Raw genomic sequence first — 20147 nt, 5'->3', positions numbered from 1 at the left:
CGCAAACTAGATAAAGTAAATGAAAGTAACTAATTTTTTTTGTGTTTTTGATATAGAGAGCAAGACAATAAATAAAGTAAAGCTAGCAACTAATTTTTTTGTGTTTTGTTTAAGTGCAGCAAACAAAGTAGTAAATAAAATAAAGCAAGACAAAAACAAAGTAAAGAGATTGGATTGTGGAGACTCCCCTTGCAGCGTGTCTTGATCTCCCCGACAACGGCGCCAGAAAAAATGCTGCTGGCGTGCAGTTGACGTGGGAGATAGAAATCTTTGTGGTGTAACTTTTCTTCAGGTCCCCGGCAACGGCGCCAGAAAAAATGCTTGATGGCGTGTACAGCACACGTCCATTGGGAACCCCAAGAGGAAGGTATGATGCGCACAGTAGCAAGTTTTCCCTCAGAAAGAAACCAAGGTTTATCGAACCAGGAGGAGCCAAGAAGCACGTTGAAGGTTGATGGCGGCGGGATGTAGTGCGGCGCAACACCGGGGATTCCGGCGCCAACGTGGAACCCGCACAACACAACCAAAATACTTTGCCCCAACGAAACAGTTGAGGTTGTCAATCTCACCGGCTTGTCTGTAACAAAGGATTAGATGTATAGTGTGGATGATGATTGTTTGCGAGAAAACAAGTAAAACAAGTATTGCAAGAGATTGTATTCGATGTAAAGAATAGGACCGGGGTCCACAGTTCACTAGAGGTGTCTCTCCCATAAGATAAATAGCATGTTGGGTGAACAAATTACGGTGGGGCAATTGACAAATAGAGAGGGCATGACAATGCACATACATGATATGATAAGTATTGTGAGATTTAATTGGGCATTACGACAAAGTACATAGACCGCTATCCAGACATGCATCTATGCCTAAAAAGTCGACCTTCGAGGTTATCATCCGAACCCCTTTCGCATTAAGTTGCAAACAACGAGACAATTGCATTAAGTATGGTGCGTAATGTAATCAATAACTACATCCTCGGACATAGCATCAATGTTTTATCCCTAGTGGCAACAGCATATCCACAACCTTAGAACTTTCTGTCACTGTCCCAGATTTAATGGAGGCATGAACCCACTATCGAGCATAAATACTCCCTCTTGGAGTTAAAAGTAAAAACTTGACTAGAGCCTCTACTAATAACGGAGAGCATGCAAGATCATAAACAACACATAGGTAATAGATTGATAATCACCATAACATAGTATTCTCTATCCATCGGATCCCGACAAACACAACATATAGAATTACAGATAGATGATCTTGATCATGTTAGGCAGCTCACAAGATCCAACAATGAAGCACATAAGGAGAAGACAACCATCTAGCTACTGCTATGGACCCATAGTCCAGGGGTGAACTACTCACTCATCACTCCGGAGGCGATCATGGCGATGAAGAGTCCTCCCGGGAGATGATTCCCCTCTCCGGCAGGGTGCCGGAGGCGATCTCCAGAATCCCCCGAGATGGGATTGGCGGCGGCGGCGTCTCGGCAAGGTTTTCCGTATCGTGGCTCTCGCATCGGGGGTTTCGCGACGGAGGCTTTAAGTAGGCGGAAGGGCAGGTCAAAGGGCGTCACGGGGGCCCCACACGCTAGGGCCGCGCGGGCCCCCTCTAGGCCGCGCCGCCCTAGTGTGGCGGCGCCCCGTGGCCCCACTTCGTCTCCCTCCGGTCTTCCGGAAGCTTCGTCTAAAAATAGGCCCCCGGGCATTGATTTCGTCCAATTCCGAGAATATTTCTTTACTAGGATTTCGAAACCAAAAACAAGCAGAAAACAAGAATCGGCTCTTCGGCATCTCGTTAATAGGTTAGTGCCGGAAAATGCATAAATACGACATATAATGTGTATAAAACGTGTAGATATCATCAATAATGTGGCATGGAACATAAGAAATTATCGATACGTCGGAGACGTATCAGCCACCAGGTCGAACGAGGCGCTAATGCGCCTCGTCCGCGAGTACGAGGCCGGAGGCGGCGATTCGGCGGCGCAGATCGATGCAGGTCGCGTTCCGGTGATGAATCGACCATCGCCATTCGCGAGCACGAGGCCCGTCGGCGTCGCAACCCGGAGCGCCGCCGTCCTTGCTCTTCGAGCCGCCGGGATTCGGTCGGCGGATCCGTCGGGGACGGGGTTTTTTGCCCCGTCCCCACTAGGGTTTCCGATGGCGAGGGCGGCCGCAATGGAGGGCGGTGCACCGGGCTCCAGCAGGGAGATGGAGCTCCCGCCGGGGTTCGCGTCCACCCCGATGCAGCCGGCGATGCCATGGGGAATGCCGCGTTCGCCTGCCCCCCTATGGCGCGCCTCCCGTCCCGTCGCCGCCGAGTTCACCCGACCTCGTGCTCGGTGCCAGACGACATCACCATCTGCGCCCGGCTTCCCGACCCCTGCACCAAGGCCGAAGCTGAGGACGTACTTACCGGCTACGCCGCCTCCTCCTCCACCGGGATTTGCTCCTCTTCCTCCTCAGAGCGGGGCGCTGTCGATCCACCCCATCGTAAGTACATTGACTCAATCTCCTTGTCGCTTGTTTACGTCGACTAGATGCTATTATTCATGTGAATGTACATATGATTGATTGCAATGTGCTTCTGTTAGCCATGCCAAGCTCAAGCACCATGATTGTGATTGTGCATGCCATTGCCTGCTTTCTGATTGTGCATGGCATTGCCTGATTGTGCTTGTCCATGTCATTGCCTGATTGAGCTTGTGCATGCCATTGCCTGCTTCTCATTGTGCATGCCATTGCCTGATTGTGCTTGACATTGCCATTGCCTGATTGATCTTGTGCATGCCATTGCCTGCTTCTCATTGTGCATGCCATTGCCTTGACATTGCCATTGCCTGATTGAGCTTGACATTGCCATTGCCTGATTGAGCTTGTGCATGCCATTGCCTGCTTCTCATTGTGCATGACATTGCCTGATTGTGCTTGACATTGCTTCCTTGTGCTTGTGCAGAACTGGCCCTTCCTGGAATTCTTCTCAGACGGGCCCATACTGGACGCTATCAACTATGCCGTCCGTGTGCAGCTGCGTGATCCCAACGCAGCGTTCATGGAAGCCCACCAGCAGATCACAACGCCGAGGTGCCACGTCGACCGTCCTGCTGACCTGGGGCATGCTGCCAATCCGCGTCTGCCGGCGTTCTTCGTCCAGGCGGAGAGCCAGGACCTCCGTGCCCTCGCCGTTCCCGTACATGGAGCAGCCCCTCATCAGGAAGTACAAGCTCAAGAACAATGGCTCCCTGTGAAGGTCTGCTTGTACTTGGGCGACCGTTGCGAGTGGAAGGTGCAGCTGCAGTGGACAGGGCAGCGCGTCGGGTTCATCAAGTCCTGGAGCGAGTTCTGCGCCAGGATTTTGCTGCACGTCGACGACACGCTCGTCTTCACCCCTCATGACGACGGCTTCAAGGTCGTCGTCTTCAGGAAGGAGATGTCCGTGTCCAGCGTCTTCGGCTGCAAGAGGCACCACGAGGGCCCTTTTGCTGATCCTCGCCACTAAGGTGCATCTGCTCCATCGCTCCCCTCTGTTTATGTCTGATCCTGTTAGTTGTGATGGCCTCTAGGAGGCTGATAAACACTACTTTTGTGCATATCTCACTGTTGTGTTGTCCTCTAGGAGGCGTTTGAACACTGCTTTTGGACCTGAAGAGTCTACCCCCAGGTTTAGGCAAGCGTCTTACCACTCTGACGCTAGATTAGGACCTGTCAAGTACTCTGTTCTTTTGTATAAGCATTTGCTGTCAAGTATGATCGTGTTTGAGCTATTTGTGTGCCGTTATATGATGATAAGGTCACCATATTTGAATGTGGTGAGGGGAAGCTCTTGTGAGGGTGCCCAAAATGGCAACCAAACACATGTGCGGTGGCTGAACAGAGAATGAACGCTGTCTCCAGGCATCCAAACAATTTGCAACTCTGCTCGGGCCGGTGCAGCACAGGCTACCAAACGATGGGGCAAAAATGGCCGGCGGTCCGTTCGCAACGCGCAGGAGGCGCCCATCTCGTTGCGCCAGTGGTGCACGATTTTGACCCAGACAGACAACTAAACGCGCCCAATATTATTCCACACACCGAACGACCGTGATATGCCGGGATCCGTACGGATCGTATTACGTCAAATCACGGGCACGTACGTACGCATGCACGTCTGGGTGCTGTAAGGGCATCTCCAACCGGGCGACCCAAACGGACGCGCTGGGCCGTCCGTTTTGGGCCGTTTGCGTGCCCGAGCGGACGCGCGGACGGAGCCCCGCGTCCGCGCGTCCGTTTGGGTCGCGTCCTGCGCCCAACGCAGCGGCCACCCATTTGGCCATTTGGCCTATTTCTTTGGAAAATAGGTCCTCCGGCCACGTATTCACTTTGATATATAATAATATCTCGTAAACATAAAATAATATATAGGAAACATAAAATATTATCAAATACCATACAATATTATCAAATGTACCATGATAAATCAAATAAAATGTGTCATAGTTTGAGAAAAATATAAAAATTGCAATTGAGATTGTCTAACTCAATTTGGGCGCTCGAGGATCTCCTTCGTCTCTTCTCGAACCAAGCTCTCTTTGCCTCGCTCATGTTGGTCAAGTCGGCGTTCATGATGAGGTTGTCCTCGGCTTGGCGTTTGAGCTCAACTTCCTTCGCCTTCAGCTCCACCTCTTTGGCCCTTGCCATTGCTATGAGCTCAAGTTCTCTCTCTTGAGCTCAAGTTCTTTAGCTTTGGTCTTCGCCTTGACTTCTTCAATCTCAAGCTTCTTCTGCTGGACATCAAAGAATTTCTTCCCTGTCCTCTTCTTTCTCCCGCGCCTCCTCTCATCCCTCTTGTCCGTGGACACCTCTCTCGTCCGCATGCATCTCCTTCAAAGTGCCATACAATAGCATGGACGACGCATCACGCTTCATGTCGGCTTTGGTTGACTTGTGGCCGCGTGGACGACTTGCACGAGAAGCGGAGCTGCCGCAAGGCTGCCCACCATCAAGGTCAATGACCGTGGCATCTTTGGCGGGATTGTTGCCAGTCAAGGTCGCCATGTAGCCCTCGTACCCCTCCTGGAACTTGGGGGTGCCGTGGAGTTCCTTCCAACAATGAGGGAAGGCAAAGGTCTTCTCTCCATTGTTGGCTTTGTAGAATTCCAAAGCTCGCCACATCTAGAGCAAAGCGAGACAACAACGATAAACAAATGTGCAAACATCGGATGAATAAGTTGAGGTTATGAATCATACCAAGTCCTTCACACCCATGCCACTAACGGGGAGCCGCCTCGCGTGCTCATACGCCGCTCGGAACTTGTTGCACTCCGTTTGAATTGCTCCCCACCTCTTTTGGAGCGATATTTCGCCGCGGTCGCTCTCAAATGGCTCCTGTCCATATTTGCGATGTTCATGGAAGTATTCATAGATCCGGCGCCGAATGCGGACCCCTTCCGCTCGGCACCCGTCAACGCATCTTGCCCGATGGTCAACCATCCATCGACGAGCACCTTGTCCTCCTTCTCCGTGTAGTTGGCGGTTCGTTTGCTTACCCGGCGACCTCGAGCTTGTGCAGCTGCGGCTTGTGTGAGGCCCTCACCGAACAACGGCTCCTCCTCAATGTTTATGCTGCCGGGACAGGCAGGTCTGCCCTCCTGTGTGTCAATGGGAGGTGGTCGGAGAGCCTCGCCGTGTCGAAGGATATGGAAGGGTCGTCGGCATTGTCCGCGCGAAAGACGGAGGGGCCTGCACGGCGGACGGTGCTCGCGCGCGCGCGGCCGACATATCGTCGAACAGGTTGCGTGCACCGGACGCCGCAGCGGCTCCCGGGTTCTTCGGGCCTTTGGAGTTCGCCGGCGCACGGTTCGTGTCAATGGACGAAGGTGACGGCCCCGTCATGGACTCCGCCCACCTCCGGTGACCCATCCCGTGACCGGTACGCCTGCCGCCCATGCGCCCCCATTTCGTGCCCAAATAGGGCGGTCGGGCGGAGCGGTTGACCTTGGAGGAAGGGGCCGGGTCACGGAGGAGGCCGAGCTCCCCACCGAGGCCGCGCCGGTGCCGGGGATGATCATGTGCCGGCCGAGCGCCGGGTGGCCGTAAAATAGCATGGCCTCGTCTGCTCTTGAAGGAGATCGCTCTTCGCCTCCGTCCGGAGTTGGAGAAGCCGCTCCGCCGCCCGCCGCCGCTCCAGCTCGGCAGCGGTTTCCCTCTTCCGTTGGTCCGGCGCCCTGCGCCGGTCGCCCTCTTCCTCGCTCTCGAGCTTCCTCCGCTCCGGGGTGAGCTCGGCCTTCGCCTTCTTCGTCCGCGGCCCGGTGGGGGCTCGGCCACCGCCGGTCCAGAGCCGCCTCCACGGCAGGAGCGGCAACGGCCGCGGGTGCCTCCTCTTCGATGGTGGCGGTGGTGTCGGGGGCGGCGGCGGCGGTCGCTCGTCGGCCATCTCTAGGTTTTGGGAGTACAGGTGGAGTGTTTTCTCGTTTTGGGAGGCGAGACAGGCGGGCCGTGGGCGGACAAGGGAGGACGCGAGCGACCAGCCTTTCGCGTCCGCGGCCACGCAAACTCGCCCAAGATTTGGGCCGGGTTTGGGTCGTCCCGACGCCGCGGCCATCCGTTTTAGGGATGGGTCCGCGCGCTGGGCCGCGGTTTTGTCCGTTTCGACCCATCCGGACGCGCGGGCGCGGGATGGGTCGCCCGGTTGGAGATGCCCTAAAGCGCAGCGCATGTGCTCCGCTCCGGCCGGACGATCGGAGCTGGGATCCACACTCCCCAGCACCAATGCGAGCTCCCCGATCCGGTCGATCCTGCTGACGACGCCGCGTTGCTGTAAAGTAGCGCTCCACGGGCGCCCGATGATGCGTTGGCACGGTCGCTTCCGACCGCAGGGAGACACCGGACGTCCAAGTGGTAGCACTTGTTTAGAGTGAACGCGTTGGCCCGGGGCGAGACACGATCTTGCCGCAGCGCCGTGCCGCCGATACGGTCTACGGACGCCAGCCTGCCGCGGCAGCGAACCTCTGCCGCGGCACACGCGAGCGTACCAGAAAGGCAAGAGACGCAGAGGCCCTTCGCTTTGTTTGTTGCGGCTTTGTTCGTGTCTCGACTCCCATGCACGCGCCGGGAGAGAGACGACATGTATTGGCAGGTGCACGCACACAACAGCCAGCCAGGACGTGGTGAGCGGCAGCAGGTGTGGGTTTGATTCGGTCACAGCGCGGCTCTGTATGAGCTTTTGGGCGCTGATCCACCTGGATTTTGTTCGGGCCTCGGGCAGTGCCAAACCGTGCAAGCGAGGACTGCCGGTAGATGCCGGTTTTCTCCCAAATTTATTTCTTGTGATCACAGCGTGGTGATGATTACTCGGATGATACAATCATTTTCCAGATACATATGCGGAAACCCCACGTCAAACTTTAACTAAGGCCGCACGCAGCCAGAGAAAATTGCACCTCACACTGTGCTTTGTAGCATTGGTCGAACATATAACACATAGACAAGATAATTTTTAATTTGAGCCTTAATTTCAAAAACTTAACATGCTATGTTTTTTTTCTTGTACGCACACACCTATGAGCTAACGAAAAGAAAAGATAATCAAAGGGAAGGGGGAGGCTAATGACAGAGGAGAATATACCAAGTGAAGGGGTTGGAGTCTTTGGAATCCGTCCAAATCATCGGAGCACGCCATCTTCACTGCAGTGGCCCCTGTCACCGGACGACATCGTCCGCATCTCCGTCAGAGAGCATGAGAGATATGTAGCCACTCAATGGGAAGATAGGGTTGTCAGAGTTCGACGCCGTCATCACCGACGCGCCACCCTGCCCTAGGGACGCATCGCCTCATCAGAAGCCTCGGTCGCTCGATTTTTTTTATTTGTTCGCCAATTAAAAACCGGGACATCCAAAACCCACACCAAAACGCCCAATTACACCCGCATCATTCCCTGCTTGATTCTTGCTTGAGAGAACCAATCTATGATAGAGGGTAGTGGCATTCAAATCCACCAAAAATCAAATTCTAGATTTTACATTTTGATTTCTCTAAAAGGTGGATATTATTTAGTGGAAGGTGATGTTTCCATCGATAGCGGGTGTCTATGGTGATTTCGTCAAGCTTCAGACCCGTTAAAACAGTTTCTTCGGCTCGATTTCTCAAAGGTGCCCATAGAGATAAGATGTATGCTCATGGAGGTAAGACCGCCATTGTGTGATTGTGCCGACCATATGAATAGGCAACACAGAGCCATCTTTATTTGGCGAACGTGCTTCACAATTATGGGGGTCTCAAATTTTTTTTTGGAGGTGTACCCCTCCAGTTTTTTTCTGCGTTGCTCGTCACTGCGTATGTGTGACCGTCCGTGATAGTACTGTGTTCGAAAAAAAAAGCTTTGATTCCTGCTTGCTCACCGTCGGTAGTGAAGAAAAGATTCTTTTAGGGCATGGGTCTGTCTCTTCTAGCCCATTTACGTTAACCGACGGGCCGTCGATGCATTCAGCCCATCTCTCTCCTGGCCCACGATATCCCATTGTTCTCTTTGCGCATCGAGCGACACGAGGTTCCACCAAATCGCCCCCGCCGCCACCCACGCACTAGGCCAGCTCCGCCACTCCTGCCGGCAAACCTCGGCCTCCACCGTCCTCCGCCGGTAACCCCCGTCTCCGGCCGGTTCCCACTGTCCTCGCCTGACTGCCGCCGATCCCGCCCTCCCAGATCGGCCGCGGCGAATCGGGCCGCTCACCTCCGTGCCGACCCCGTCCCTGCCGGCAAACCTCCTCCTCGGTCGACCTCCTACCGAGCCGACCTCGTCCCCAAGCAGCGGTTAGCCTCGCGTCCCTCTCTTGTTCAGCTCCTGTTGGTTGCTTTCTGCTATACATGCTGCTCTGCGATGCTGTAAGGTGTTGAACTTCGTGATTGATGCTGTGGGGATTCTTGCCGCTAGTACTGATGTGGTGATGCTTGTTTGAAAGAAAAAAATGATTTTAGATACTTGTGCAACTTTAAGATAACTTGTATGGAAAAAATATTGATGCTACATTGCTAAGCTTGTTGTTGGTACTGATGTTCAAATGAATTGCTCCGTTTAATTAACACTCTAGTGTTTGTTGTCCAGCGGCAGCGTAGTCGCAGGGTCGAAGATGATCATCCCCGTGCGCTGCTTCACCTGCGGCAAGGTAAAACCCATCATCCACCCGCCCTCAGCTAGCCTTTCCCCTCCTCCTTCCGGCCGTTTCTTCTGGGGTTCGCGTGTCTCTGGTGTCGCCGATTCTGCTCCGTGTCGCTAGGTGTTTCGTCAATTTCCGTACTAGGGCTCCTGCTCTAGTCTGCCACCCTCTATTGTCAGGACCCTCTATGAAATAGGATTGGTATTTTGGGAGAAGTGGTGGTTTGTAGAAGATGAAGGCATGGTGGTGGTAATTGGTGAAGTGGTTGTGAGGATGGGATGTGTTGTGGTGACCATGGCTGAAGATGTGGTAGTTGGCTTGGTAACCGAATTTTGTTCTGCTTGTCGGCTTGACGAGGTGTGAAGGAAATGGTGGTGCTTTGTTGGGTGCTGGGGCTGGTGTGGAGATTTCTGTGATTGGGGAAAGGTGGTGGCTTTGGTGCGGAGCAGTCAAAATTGGGCGGCTTTGAGTCACCGGCGGTGAATGAACGGTTGACTGTGCTCTCAATTGCAGCGAAACGAGTAAAGATCGATGCCATGTTCGACATCATTGCTATCATTGTTTGTCATCCTTCGCTCTGTTCTGTCTGATTGTCAGTTAACTTACGGAGGAGTTGCTAGTGTCCTGACATCTATGGACGCGTGCTGCAGATTAGGTCACACCGTCTGTTAGGGCATCCGCCGCCTCTAGACTCTGGTTCTAGGTTTGTGTTGATTTCTGAGATTTTCCCCATCTATCCTCACAAAAAATTAACAAATTATTTCTCGTCCATGGTCCCCTAGTTTTTTGTACCAAGATTTGACACCAGGGTTTATTTGTAGTGTGGCACATCGATTGTTCCAGGGTGATATTAACTGACAAATTGTCCCATTTGCAATTTTGTAAATGTAATAACGCTGTATTTTTTCTCTCTTGCTTTAATGCATCAACAGAACTCCTGGTCCTTGCGAGAAAAAGAATTAGAAATCAACTGAACAGTTAATATTCCTTGCTTGCGCAGGTGATCGGTAACAAGTGGGACCACTACCTCGATCTTCTCCAGGCCGATTACACGGAAGGGTAAAAATTTGTGCACCTTTTGCATCCTGCTTCCTGTTCTGTAGTTTGATTGTGCATATTGTAGTAAGGCTGTGTCTTTGATCGTCTTGCGGGAGTTGAGGCATCCTGCATTTGGTTGTTTTTTTCGTTGGAAGGAAACATATTCACATAGATCATGTGCGTTGTTGCTCCTCATCTCCATGTGAGGAAGTTCGGAACACCAGATCTGTTGTACAAATGTACATGTCAAGTTGTCAACAACTGTGATACATTATGCCCAGACAAATGAGTAGAATAAGCTACTTCTTCCGATCCATATTAGTTGTCACTAATATAGATGTATCTAGACATATTTTAGTTCGAGGTACATCCATACTAGTGGCAAGTAATATGAATCGGAGGGAGTATTATAGAACTTAGCTTGTGGACAGTAGGGACGTGAGAGCGATGCTCTATATATTGTGAGTAAGGTACACCAATGAACACTGAAGCGGACCTGATCCATGATGAATAGTGGAGATATGAGCTATGTTGATGTAGTATTAGTGTCAGTTTCCTCGCTTTAAGAACCTTTGCAAGTCTTCTACTGGTGGCATTTCAGTGAGATATGACTGTAACTGGGATATGCAGAGTAGTTAAGAGTTATCCGACTGTTTAAACAAAACAGGTGAATATGGACAAGGTTGCTTTTGTTGAATCCTTTTACGGTGCAGTACTTAAATTTGTATTACATTTTCTTGGTGTCTGAAGTAAGGAGGTACATAGCATATATTAGTCTTGGCAAAAAATCAAGTGTCATGAGGTTAGTTACTTTCCATTCTCTCTGGTGTTTTACACTGATGATATGATGGAGTGAATAATATTGCGTTTCTTGTAAATGGACACTGTAAAGATAAGACAAACGTACATGATGCAACCTATAGTTCCGTTCCTACTGTTCAGTGTGATCAAGACACTTGACTTCTGAAATACTGGAATCGATGCAATGTGACACTACACCTGGACATATGTATCGATGTTTTTACCAACACCTAAAACTTATAAAATGGCAAGAGGTATGCATTCCAGTTGGCACTATTTTATTAGCCGTTTTCAGAATCATAGAAGAACCTCTTTATCGTACCTAGACCTACATCTCTAGAGAGTACAATTGTGAAAATAATGTCCTTTATGGTTTATTTGATAAGTGTTGCATTGCATATCCTGTTTAAATCGTGTGTCAAAATCTAATTTTATTCATCTTCTTTCTTATGGTTGTTTATGTTGTTAGGGATGCTCTGGATGCATTGGGCTTGGTTCGCTACTGCTGCCGGCGTATGCTCATGACCCATGTTGACCTTATCGAGAAGTTGCTCAACTACAACAGTAAGTAGATGCTGTTATGGATCGTTCTGAGTTATGTTTGCTTTCTTTACCGTGTCAGTTGATAGTGGCACTTGCTCATTTTCAGCACTGGAGAAAACGGAGACAAGTTAATACCCATCCTGCTGTGAAACCCTCTTGTTCATCTTCTCGACATGGGTGTGTGAGGTCCTAATGTGAAGTTTGTTCGTTCCTGAATGTCCAAGGACTGTTAGTGTGACAATGCGTTTCTACTTCATGTAATTTCCGACACCAGTATTAAACTTGTCAAAGTTGTAAGCTTTGGAATTATAAATCCGTGTTTTACGTTTAATCTTGTTTGTTGTGGGCACCCATGCGCATCTCATCATTCAACCATTACGTTTGAAGAGAAACTGTTTGTGTTGGTACTGATTGACTGTACTGGCTTCATGTTTCCGGTTTGCCATTGAAGTCTGCAGCTGGGCCAGTGAGCACTTTAACTCTGAGAACTCGATCTCATACCAATTCTTCACATAGTGAACATGCATGCGGAAGGCACAGTCGTATGCTCATAGCAACAAAAAATCCGTTTGTTGGCTCTGATTGCATCATGCGTTGAGTTGCAGGGTTTGAAACTTGGAATTATACATCTCAGTTCTCAGGTCTAAGTCGAAAAAAAGTCCATATGCTCTTTTGTACTACTTTTGTTTTATATAAGGTGTCCAGTTGAACAAGGGCAATCTATTGAGCTGCAGATTCTTTTTTTTTTCAAAGGTACACCAAAGACGTACCATATTTTTATAGAAGACAGAGGATTGAGTACAAGAAACTACCACTCACTACAAGCAACGAGCGTAGCACAACTCCAGACAGGCTAGTCCGAAGACAGTCACCACCAACACAACAATAAAACCTAGAAAAGCCTAACCTAAGCTAGACTACAAAGCCGCGTCTCGACCAACATTGAACGTCTCTGACGCACCATCTGAAATTTCCTAAGCCTCAGAGCTGCCAAGCTAATTAGGCGGGGACGTGCTTCTCATAGAAAATTGGGCTAGTATTACAAAGTAGCCCATAGCCCCATACTACTAGGAGGTGGTGATCTGGGTGATAGGTGTATATGAACCTATTATTAAAAAGTAATTAAAAACGAAATTAAAAAATGTCACAAAAATCGAAATAAAATGCGTGCATGTATATCCATACATTCCATGGTCGTATACAAGATTTAGTGAGAAAGGAACATTTTATTTAGCTTGTATAAGAAAGACAAAAAAGTGCTGCATAACTTGTGTTGGAGCATCAATGTTTTTTTTTTACACGGGACATATAATTTGTTTTTGAAAAAACATGTCTAGATGTACATGTGAAATTTTATTTCAGAATTTTTAACATTTTAAAATATGTTTTCACATAATAGGGTCATATTACACGTGAGTCGAGTTGGATTTGCCATACTATTGGGGTTCACGCTGTCCGTACCGTACGTCCAGATTGTTTCTCGGTTGAGTAAAATGAAAGTGCTTCCTCCATTTCATAAAGGTGACATTTGTGAAAATTTAGATGTATCTAGACACTAAATATCATTTAGACATATTTAAATTTTAACAAATCTTAACAACCTTTATGAGGCGGAGGGAGTAAAAATGTTGGCTGCCACCACTCGTGGTATCAAAATATCAATGGAGTGTGACACGTTACGCTTCCAGGGTAAGCGTAGGAACAGGGCAGAGAATGCACATGAGTTGAGAGAGAAGAAGAGAAAGCAATGCTGAACTAAAGATAAGTTAGCAATCAGGACTTTTCCCTTTCCTCGGTCTCTCCTCCGCTCCTCTGTTTGAGAGTCGTCTCGGCTCTTCCTTCCTTTTCCCCGGCTCGCTCCTCTCGCCTCGCCACCGGAGATGCCGGTCGGTGTGGAGAAGCATGCGTAGCGCGGGCTGTGAATAGTAGAAGTAGGATTAGATTTAGGTTTGTTGTTCGCTTTATGCGAGGTTTCGTGGCGTATGCCCGCTTCTTTTTCTATTTCCCCTTCCTTCTTCTCGGTGGATCTCCGACGACTTGCGGCGGCGCTGGAGCCGGGTCTCTCCCTTTCTGTCTCATAGATCCATGGAGGATCTTAAGCAGAGGTGGAGACACTCGAAGCCAATCAAATAAAACCGCCTGCCGTATCCTCTGCTTTGCAGATCGAGAGTTGGAGTGCAGCGCTTTTTGTCTGGTCGGCCGTGGCGGCGAGGAAAGCGGATGCTGCTGCTACTCTTCCTCTAGATCGGCGAAGTGGAACTGGAGCTGGTTCGCCCTTGCGTTCAAGCGTGGCGTGGGGCGGCGACTACAACGCATCTCCGGCAAACTTGCAGGGTGCAAGCTGAAGCAGGAGCGGCTTGGAGTCAGTTCCTTCATCAAGCGCTGCCTCCTCTTCTTCGAGCACGGATTTTGTCTTCCTCTGGCCGGCCGTGGTGGCGAGGTTAGGAAGAAAATCTTTTGCTTCGTGAAGTGGCTCGTGCTGCATCCTGGAGTTCCTCACGCGGTGGACAAGTTAGCCGCTGCGTATCTGTGGCCAAGACGGTGGCCGAAGTTCAACCTCCATGGCGGAGGCCTTCTCAATCAAGCGCCAATGCTCGGCGACGTGAAGCTGCCAAGTGGTTCGTCCCCGGCTGCCTCTCGTTTGCTGGCGTTTGTGGTTACTTGCCAGAAGGGAGAGTCCGAGCATCAGAGCTCCGATGATCTTGGCGTTCACGCTTGGAGATCGCCGGCGAGATGTGGCAGAGGTACCCAAGGACCTGATTGCGTTCTTATTTCCAGTTCTAGAGTGCTTTTTGTAAAATCGAAGGCCCTTTCTTCGAATCCATGGTCTTTTAGGGCAAGAGTTGTAAAGGGTGTTCTTGTAATTTGTACCTGCCACGGTGATATATGAAATCGCAGCGCAGGGGTCTTTTGACCCCACCCCTTGTTCAAAAAAAAAAAAGCAATGCTTGGCAGAGCAATTGTGCGACACATTCAATGTGTGGCTTGTCAGCTGTACGCAACGCATATGCCACCACATTGAACTCAAGAACTTGCATAAAAATGGCCCGGCCGATGCGGGTAGCTAGGAGCCTAGGGGATAATAAGGGGCGTGCTACAGATAGTATGCATGTGCAACACTTACCATACCCACATGCCATCGCTGAGTCCGCCATGATGCTCTTGATCCAAAAAAAAAGGGTAGCATCTGCTGCTAGCAATGTAGTTCTGCCAGACGTTGCATTGAAGCATCAGGACTTGAAATCGAAGTGTTGAAATGAAACGTCGCAATGTGTTCGAGCTTCAGAATGCAATGCCTACCTGAATACATTCGCGAGAATTATGAAACTATAATGACGATCTCTCATTTTCCATAGATATGTGATCATGACTCACGACTAAACGGTCATAGATTTCTCTGGGTGAAGGAATTTCACTCTACCAGGAGAGGTATTCCCTCGTTGCTACAATGTAATGCATATAAGTTTTTACAAAAATCAACCCGATGTAAATTTGACCAAGTTTATTACAATACCAAATCGTTTGACTTCCATTGTAGTTAGTCAGAGATGAATCTGGTTTCGTATTTTGAATGTTAATATTTTTTCTACATAATTGGTCACACTTTAAATCATTTGACCTTCATTGTGGCAAGGAGGGAGTATATAGATCCATGCACTTTAAAAGATCACTCATATCCTTATCTATCTCTTAGTTATAGCATGCTCTCTAAGGGAGTGTGTTTTGTTGCATTATAGTAAGTTAACGCTACATGTGGGGTGGGCTAACAACATATGTGGCCATATGTGATGGACTAACTACATTTTTCTAACCCTTTTCAAGGAATAAACACGAAAAACTGCATGGAACTAAAAAATGAGATTGCACTAAAAATTAGATCTTGGCGGAAACCTCCTCGTTTTCGAATGCCGCTATATGATAAGAATATGGATAATGGTGAAGCAATCCCTGCACCTAACTGAATTCCTTCACGGCCTCCATCTTCAACTTTATCTTTTGTTTCTTCTCTTCATCTTTGACTCATTGACCATGCCAAGACCATAGAGTACTTTTGATTAGTATTGGCTTACTTTGCTTGACTTTTTCCGGCCCAAAACAACTACTTACCATGATTCATGATTGTCAACAAGATTAAGGAAGAAACAACGTTTGGGGATGACACGTGCGAACACTAAGCTACTTGATACCACAAGAGAATGCTTTTGTATGAACCCATGGCCATGGCTTAAAAATTGTATTAAAAAATTATAAAAATTCTTCTTCATTAGTAAAAACGGCGTGTATTTTGCCTCGTTGAAATATATTTTTATGCCAAAAAGTAAGAATTCTGAAATTAAGGGTTTATGATTCAACCATGCTCATTTTTTCATGCATACAATTCAGAGAGTAAACCTAGGGAAACTGGAGTTTATGTTTCAATAAAACAACATGCATATTAACAGGATACGGAGTGACCTCACAGGTAGCTTAGTATGGATGTTGCTTAAATCCAAAACTAACATAAAAATCGGCCACCATTGTAGATTCAGACAAGTAATAATTCCAAGTGAACAATTTAAGTTGGAAGACAATCTTGGTTAGCAAGCATCAACACAAAATGTTTTTCCTCTTCATCGAGTCTTCCCATGAAACATAGCATCATGGTCAACTTTGGGACGCTAGCTCGAGTTGGAGTGGAAGAAATTCACTTCACTCCACCTATCGACCTCTCTCACCAGCCGATAAAGTTAGTGTTGTGGTTTCTTTTGGGCTTGGTTGTGCTGCGGCTCCAGCATGCTTGTTGTATCGCGGTTGCTATATTAATATGGCGGGAGGAAAGACTATTTCGAGTAGGATCAAGCTAGTGTTGGCGAGCAAATTATGAGGCCTCTTAGTCTAAAACTTTTTAGATGCCTTGTCGGCGCGTGCATGCATACTGCTTCGCTTCGGATCTGTAGGATCGATGTCCATTTGGTCCGCATTCAAGTCCAACAGGTAGGTGCATATATACAAGGCAAATATGCTGGGGTTCATCACGTTGCCTGCAAGTACTGCATCTTCAGTGAAGCGTTTGCGTCTGCAGCATCTCTGAAAGAGATGAGCACGCTCAAGTGTTTCCCGCACGGTCTGGCCATGCCGGCACCGGCGCATCCAAGCAGCTGGTACGTCCGCACGGCTGTATTCATCGCGCACACATGTAGACGAGGGTCGTCATGACTCATGAGCAAGGTGATGTATGCAGGTATGGGAGCCGGGTTGCGAGAAGATCAGGTGGGAGATGGGCCAGCAAAGCCACCGTGACGACTAGTTTCGAGGGCACCATGGCGGGGATGGCGCCGGCCCCTGAGCAGGTGGAGACGATGCGGTGTCTGGGCTTGGGAGGATGGGTGGAGGAGCAGCTTCTGCCGCTCCTCGCCCCGGTGGAGGACGCGTGGCAGCCCAGCGACCTGCTCCCCTGCTTCTCCCTCTCTGCAGCAGCAGCAGCAGGCTCTACCGACCAGCAGCAGCCGGCGATGACGATGACGACGGAGGAGCTGCAGGCCCGAGCCGCCGACGTGCCGGACGACGTGCTGGTGTGCCTGGTGGGCAACATGGTGACGGAGGAGGCGCTGCCGACGTACATGTGCATGGGCAACCGCGTGGCGGGGTTCTGCGACGAGACGGGCTGCAGCGACCTCCCCTGGGCGCGCTGGCTCCGCGGCTGGACGGCTGAGGAGAACCGCCACGGCGACCTCCTCAACCGCTACCTCTACCTCTCCGGCCGCGTCGACATGCGCCAGGTGGAGCGGACCGTCCACTACCTCCTCCGCAACGGCATGCAGATGCTCAGGCCTTCCAGCCCCTACCACAACGCCGTCTACGGCGCCTTCCAGGAGCGCGCCACCTTCATCTCCCACTCCCGCACCGCCAGGCATGCCGCGCGCCACGGCGACCGCTGCCTCGCCAAGATCTGCGGTGTCGTCGCCGCCGACGAGAAGCGCCACGAGACGGCATACACCAAGATGTCCGCCAAGCTCTTCGAGCTCGACCCGGACGGGATGGTGCGCGCGCTGGCCGCCGTCCTGCGCGACAAGATCACCATGCCCGGCCAGCTCATGACCGACGGACGCGACGCCGACCTCTTTGCACACTTCTCGGCGGTGGCGCAGCGCGCCGATGTGTACACGGCGAGGGACTACGGCGACATGGTGGAGCACTTCGTGCGGAGGTGGAAGGTGGCCGACCTCGCCGGGGGACAGCTGTCCGGCGAGGGACGCCGCGCGCAGGACTACGTGTGCGGGATGCCGCGGAAGATCCGCCGGATGGAGGAGCTGGCCCACGACCGTGCGATCAAAGCCGCCAAAGAGCCCGAGTTCGCAAGGTTCAGCTGGGTCTTCGACAGGTCCGTTTGCATAAGAGCCTGATCCATGCATCCATGTACTACGCACGGTCTTGCGGACTACTTAATTCCGATCCATGAATAACAAGCAGCAACATCAGCGGCAGGATGAGGAATCGTCGTCGTAATAAGTAACCTAAGCTTTCTACCCAACCGTGTTACGTACTTTTGATTCGAGTTGAGCCAGTGAAGTCGAGGAAGCTATTTAGTTTCCACCTATGCAAATTGTATGCGTTTGTTGGTTTGTTCAATCTAGCCTTCGACTATTTTTCCGAACGGAGGGAGTAATCATCTAGTCGAGTTAAATTGATGCAGTAAATGGACTCTATAGATTTCGTGTGCCGTTCAGTGTATGTAATGTGCACATGTAGTGGATTGTGGGGCGGCAGAGCCTTCTTGCACTATGATATTTTGTTCGGTGGCGCACGACAGCCCCGGGCCCTCTCGGCCGCCAACACCGCCCCGACCGCCAACGCCGCCGGGCCACGAAGCCGCCCCCTCTCGCCGTCACCGCAAACACAGTAATCTCCCAACAACCTCCCGTGATTCAACACGATGGTGGGCATCGTTTCGTGCGATCACAGAGGATGGATCTCTCATCCGAAAAGGAGGAGATCAATTTGGTGGGAGAATTCGTCGATCCGCCTGCTTGATGCTTCGTCATCAGAGGTTGGATCCTCTTCTTTCCGCGGCAAGATGAGATCGGGCGCGAGGATCTCTGTGGCGGGAATCCGCGTTTTGGTTGGGCCGCCGGCTGTTGGATCCATTGCTCGTGATCATGGCGTCGCTGCGTCGCGTCCCACACCGCCCTACGCACGCGTGTGTGATGTGATTCGAACTGGACCGAGAGGTGGTTCAATGGCGGCTGCTGGGCTCTAGCCCACTACTGTTCATCATGGGCTTCTCGGGACAAACGGAGACACAGATAAATTCCCTACATTGCCGATCCGATGCAACCCTAACTACTCCAGGGCCGTGTTCGTGCCTCATCCCACTCCGCCGAAATCCTCTTCATCCACTCCGCCCACTCCTCCTCAGATCTGGCAGGGGGTCCGCTCCGGCGACACCAGATCCTTCGCTCAGGTTCTGACCTCTCCGCTGGTGATGGATCGCCGCTTCGGTGGATCCCGCCGGTCTCCCCCAAGAAGATCTCCTCCCAGGAACTATTTTGGGAATAGACCTAGGGTTGGATCTGATGCTGATAAGCGTGAAGAGTAGCGCAGATGGAAGGAAGAAAGGCGTCGCGATGAAGTCTGGCAGCGAGAAGAGGAGATAAGGAGATAAGAAGATAGGAGAAGGGCAGATCAAGGAAGATTGCACGATGAGGAGTGTCGCCACGCCGAGGAGAGACGCAGGCTAGATGATGAACGTCACAGAGAAGCCCTGCGCAAATCGGAGAGATTTGCAAGAGAGAGAGAGGTCTGGCGGAAAGGAAGCGCAAGGAGGAAGAATCCACCCGTTCTCGTGACCGGTGAGCGCACCGATCGGAGATGCAACCAGATCCGGCTCCTGCTCCAGCGAATTTGACTCGATCCATGGAGGCGAGTTTACCGATGACAGCTAATCCCTCTATCCCTGCACATAACACCCTGATTAGCTCAGTGCCTACCGACAATATTCCTTCATGAAGAGTAGCTGGGACAACAGCAATTTCTTCATCTTCTATTCTGGAGCCGGTGGGGTCCTTTGTATCTCCGATGGTTGCGGTTTCTACACATGCTCCTCAGCAAATTTGTTCTAGCTGTGAAAGCTGTGGTGGCTCACAAATTTAGATATCTGTCAGAAAAGGGATTCGTGGGAATACCGTCCCCCCTTCTTTGGTAGTGATGATTTTAGATCTGTGTTTTACTCAATCCTTGTCCTAGATACAGAGACTCAACCTCTTGATCAATCCAATTATGCTCACATTACAGTGGAAAAAGGAACGGTGAACTGTAGGAACATTGAGCATGAATTCAATGTTTGGGTTGATTCAATGAACTGGAGGTTCTTTGCAAAAGAGGTGTCTCCAGCTGAGTTTAGAACTTGATTTCCCAATGCCAAGTCCATTGAAGAGCTTGCTCACTTTGGTAAGTTGTTCATGAAAATGGTACCTCATGCTATCATTACTATTGAGAAGTGGTCTGGAGACATTGAACCGTTTGCAGTCATGGAGGAAGATTGGTTCAGAATCAAGGGTATCCCCACGAAATACAGGAACAAATCCACTGCCTTTTATGCAGCCAGTCTTGTTGGGAAGCCTCTTGCTCTGGATAAAAACTTCCTCAGAA

At 50.3% G+C, this 20147-nt stretch overlaps 2 protein-coding genes across 2 annotated transcripts; both read left to right on the top strand.

The window, feature by feature from the left end:
• Positions 1–8736: 8736 nt before the first annotated feature.
• Positions 8737–11870, top strand: LOC124654943 (DNA-directed RNA polymerases I, II, and III subunit RPABC5). The gene is made up of 5 exons (XM_047193916.1): positions 8737–8793; positions 9086–9146; positions 10138–10196; positions 11446–11540; positions 11626–11870. Exons 2-5 carry the CDS (start codon positions 9111–9113, stop codon positions 11649–11651), a joined length of 216 nt encoding a protein of 71 aa, XP_047049872.1. The 5' UTR covers positions 8737–8793; positions 9086–9110; the 3' UTR covers positions 11652–11870.
• Positions 11871–16595: 4725 nt separating this feature from the next.
• On the top strand, positions 16596–17902 carry LOC124656989 (acyl-[acyl-carrier-protein] desaturase 4, chloroplastic-like). The gene is made up of 2 exons (XM_047195631.1): positions 16596–16660; positions 16741–17902. The coding sequence occupies exons 1-2, from the start codon at positions 16596–16598 to the stop codon at positions 17900–17902; spliced, it is 1227 nt and encodes a 408-aa protein (XP_047051587.1).
• The last annotated feature ends 2245 nt before the right edge of the window (positions 17903–20147 follow it).

Source organism: Lolium rigidum, chromosome 5 (assembly GCF_022539505.1).
Source record: "Lolium rigidum isolate FL_2022 chromosome 5, APGP_CSIRO_Lrig_0.1, whole genome shotgun sequence".
Taxonomy (NCBI): Eukaryota; Viridiplantae; Streptophyta; class Magnoliopsida; order Poales; family Poaceae; genus Lolium; species Lolium rigidum.
Note: the sequence above shows the minus strand (reverse complement) of the source record. Positions and strands in the feature narration are given on the sequence as shown.

Bases quoted from the DNA above. Each gene is read 5' to 3' on its own strand.
- LOC124654943 (XM_047193916.1), top strand. From the start codon at position 9,111: ATGATCATCCCCGTGCGCTGCTTCACCTGCGGCAAG. The intron at 9,147-10,137 runs GTAAAACCCATC...TTGCTTGCGCAG, and splicing joins GCTGCTTCACCTGCGGCAAG to GTGATCGGTAACAAGTGGGA. The intron at 10,197-11,445 runs GTAAAAATTTGT...TTATGTTGTTAG, and splicing joins CAGGCCGATTACACGGAAGG to GGATGCTCTGGATGCATTGG.
- LOC124656989 (XM_047195631.1), top strand. From the start codon at position 16,596: ATGAGCACGCTCAAGTGTTTCCCGCACGGTCTGGCCATGCCGGCACCG. The intron at 16,661-16,740 runs GTACGTCCGCAC...TGATGTATGCAG, and splicing joins CCGGCGCATCCAAGCAGCTG to GTATGGGAGCCGGGTTGCGA.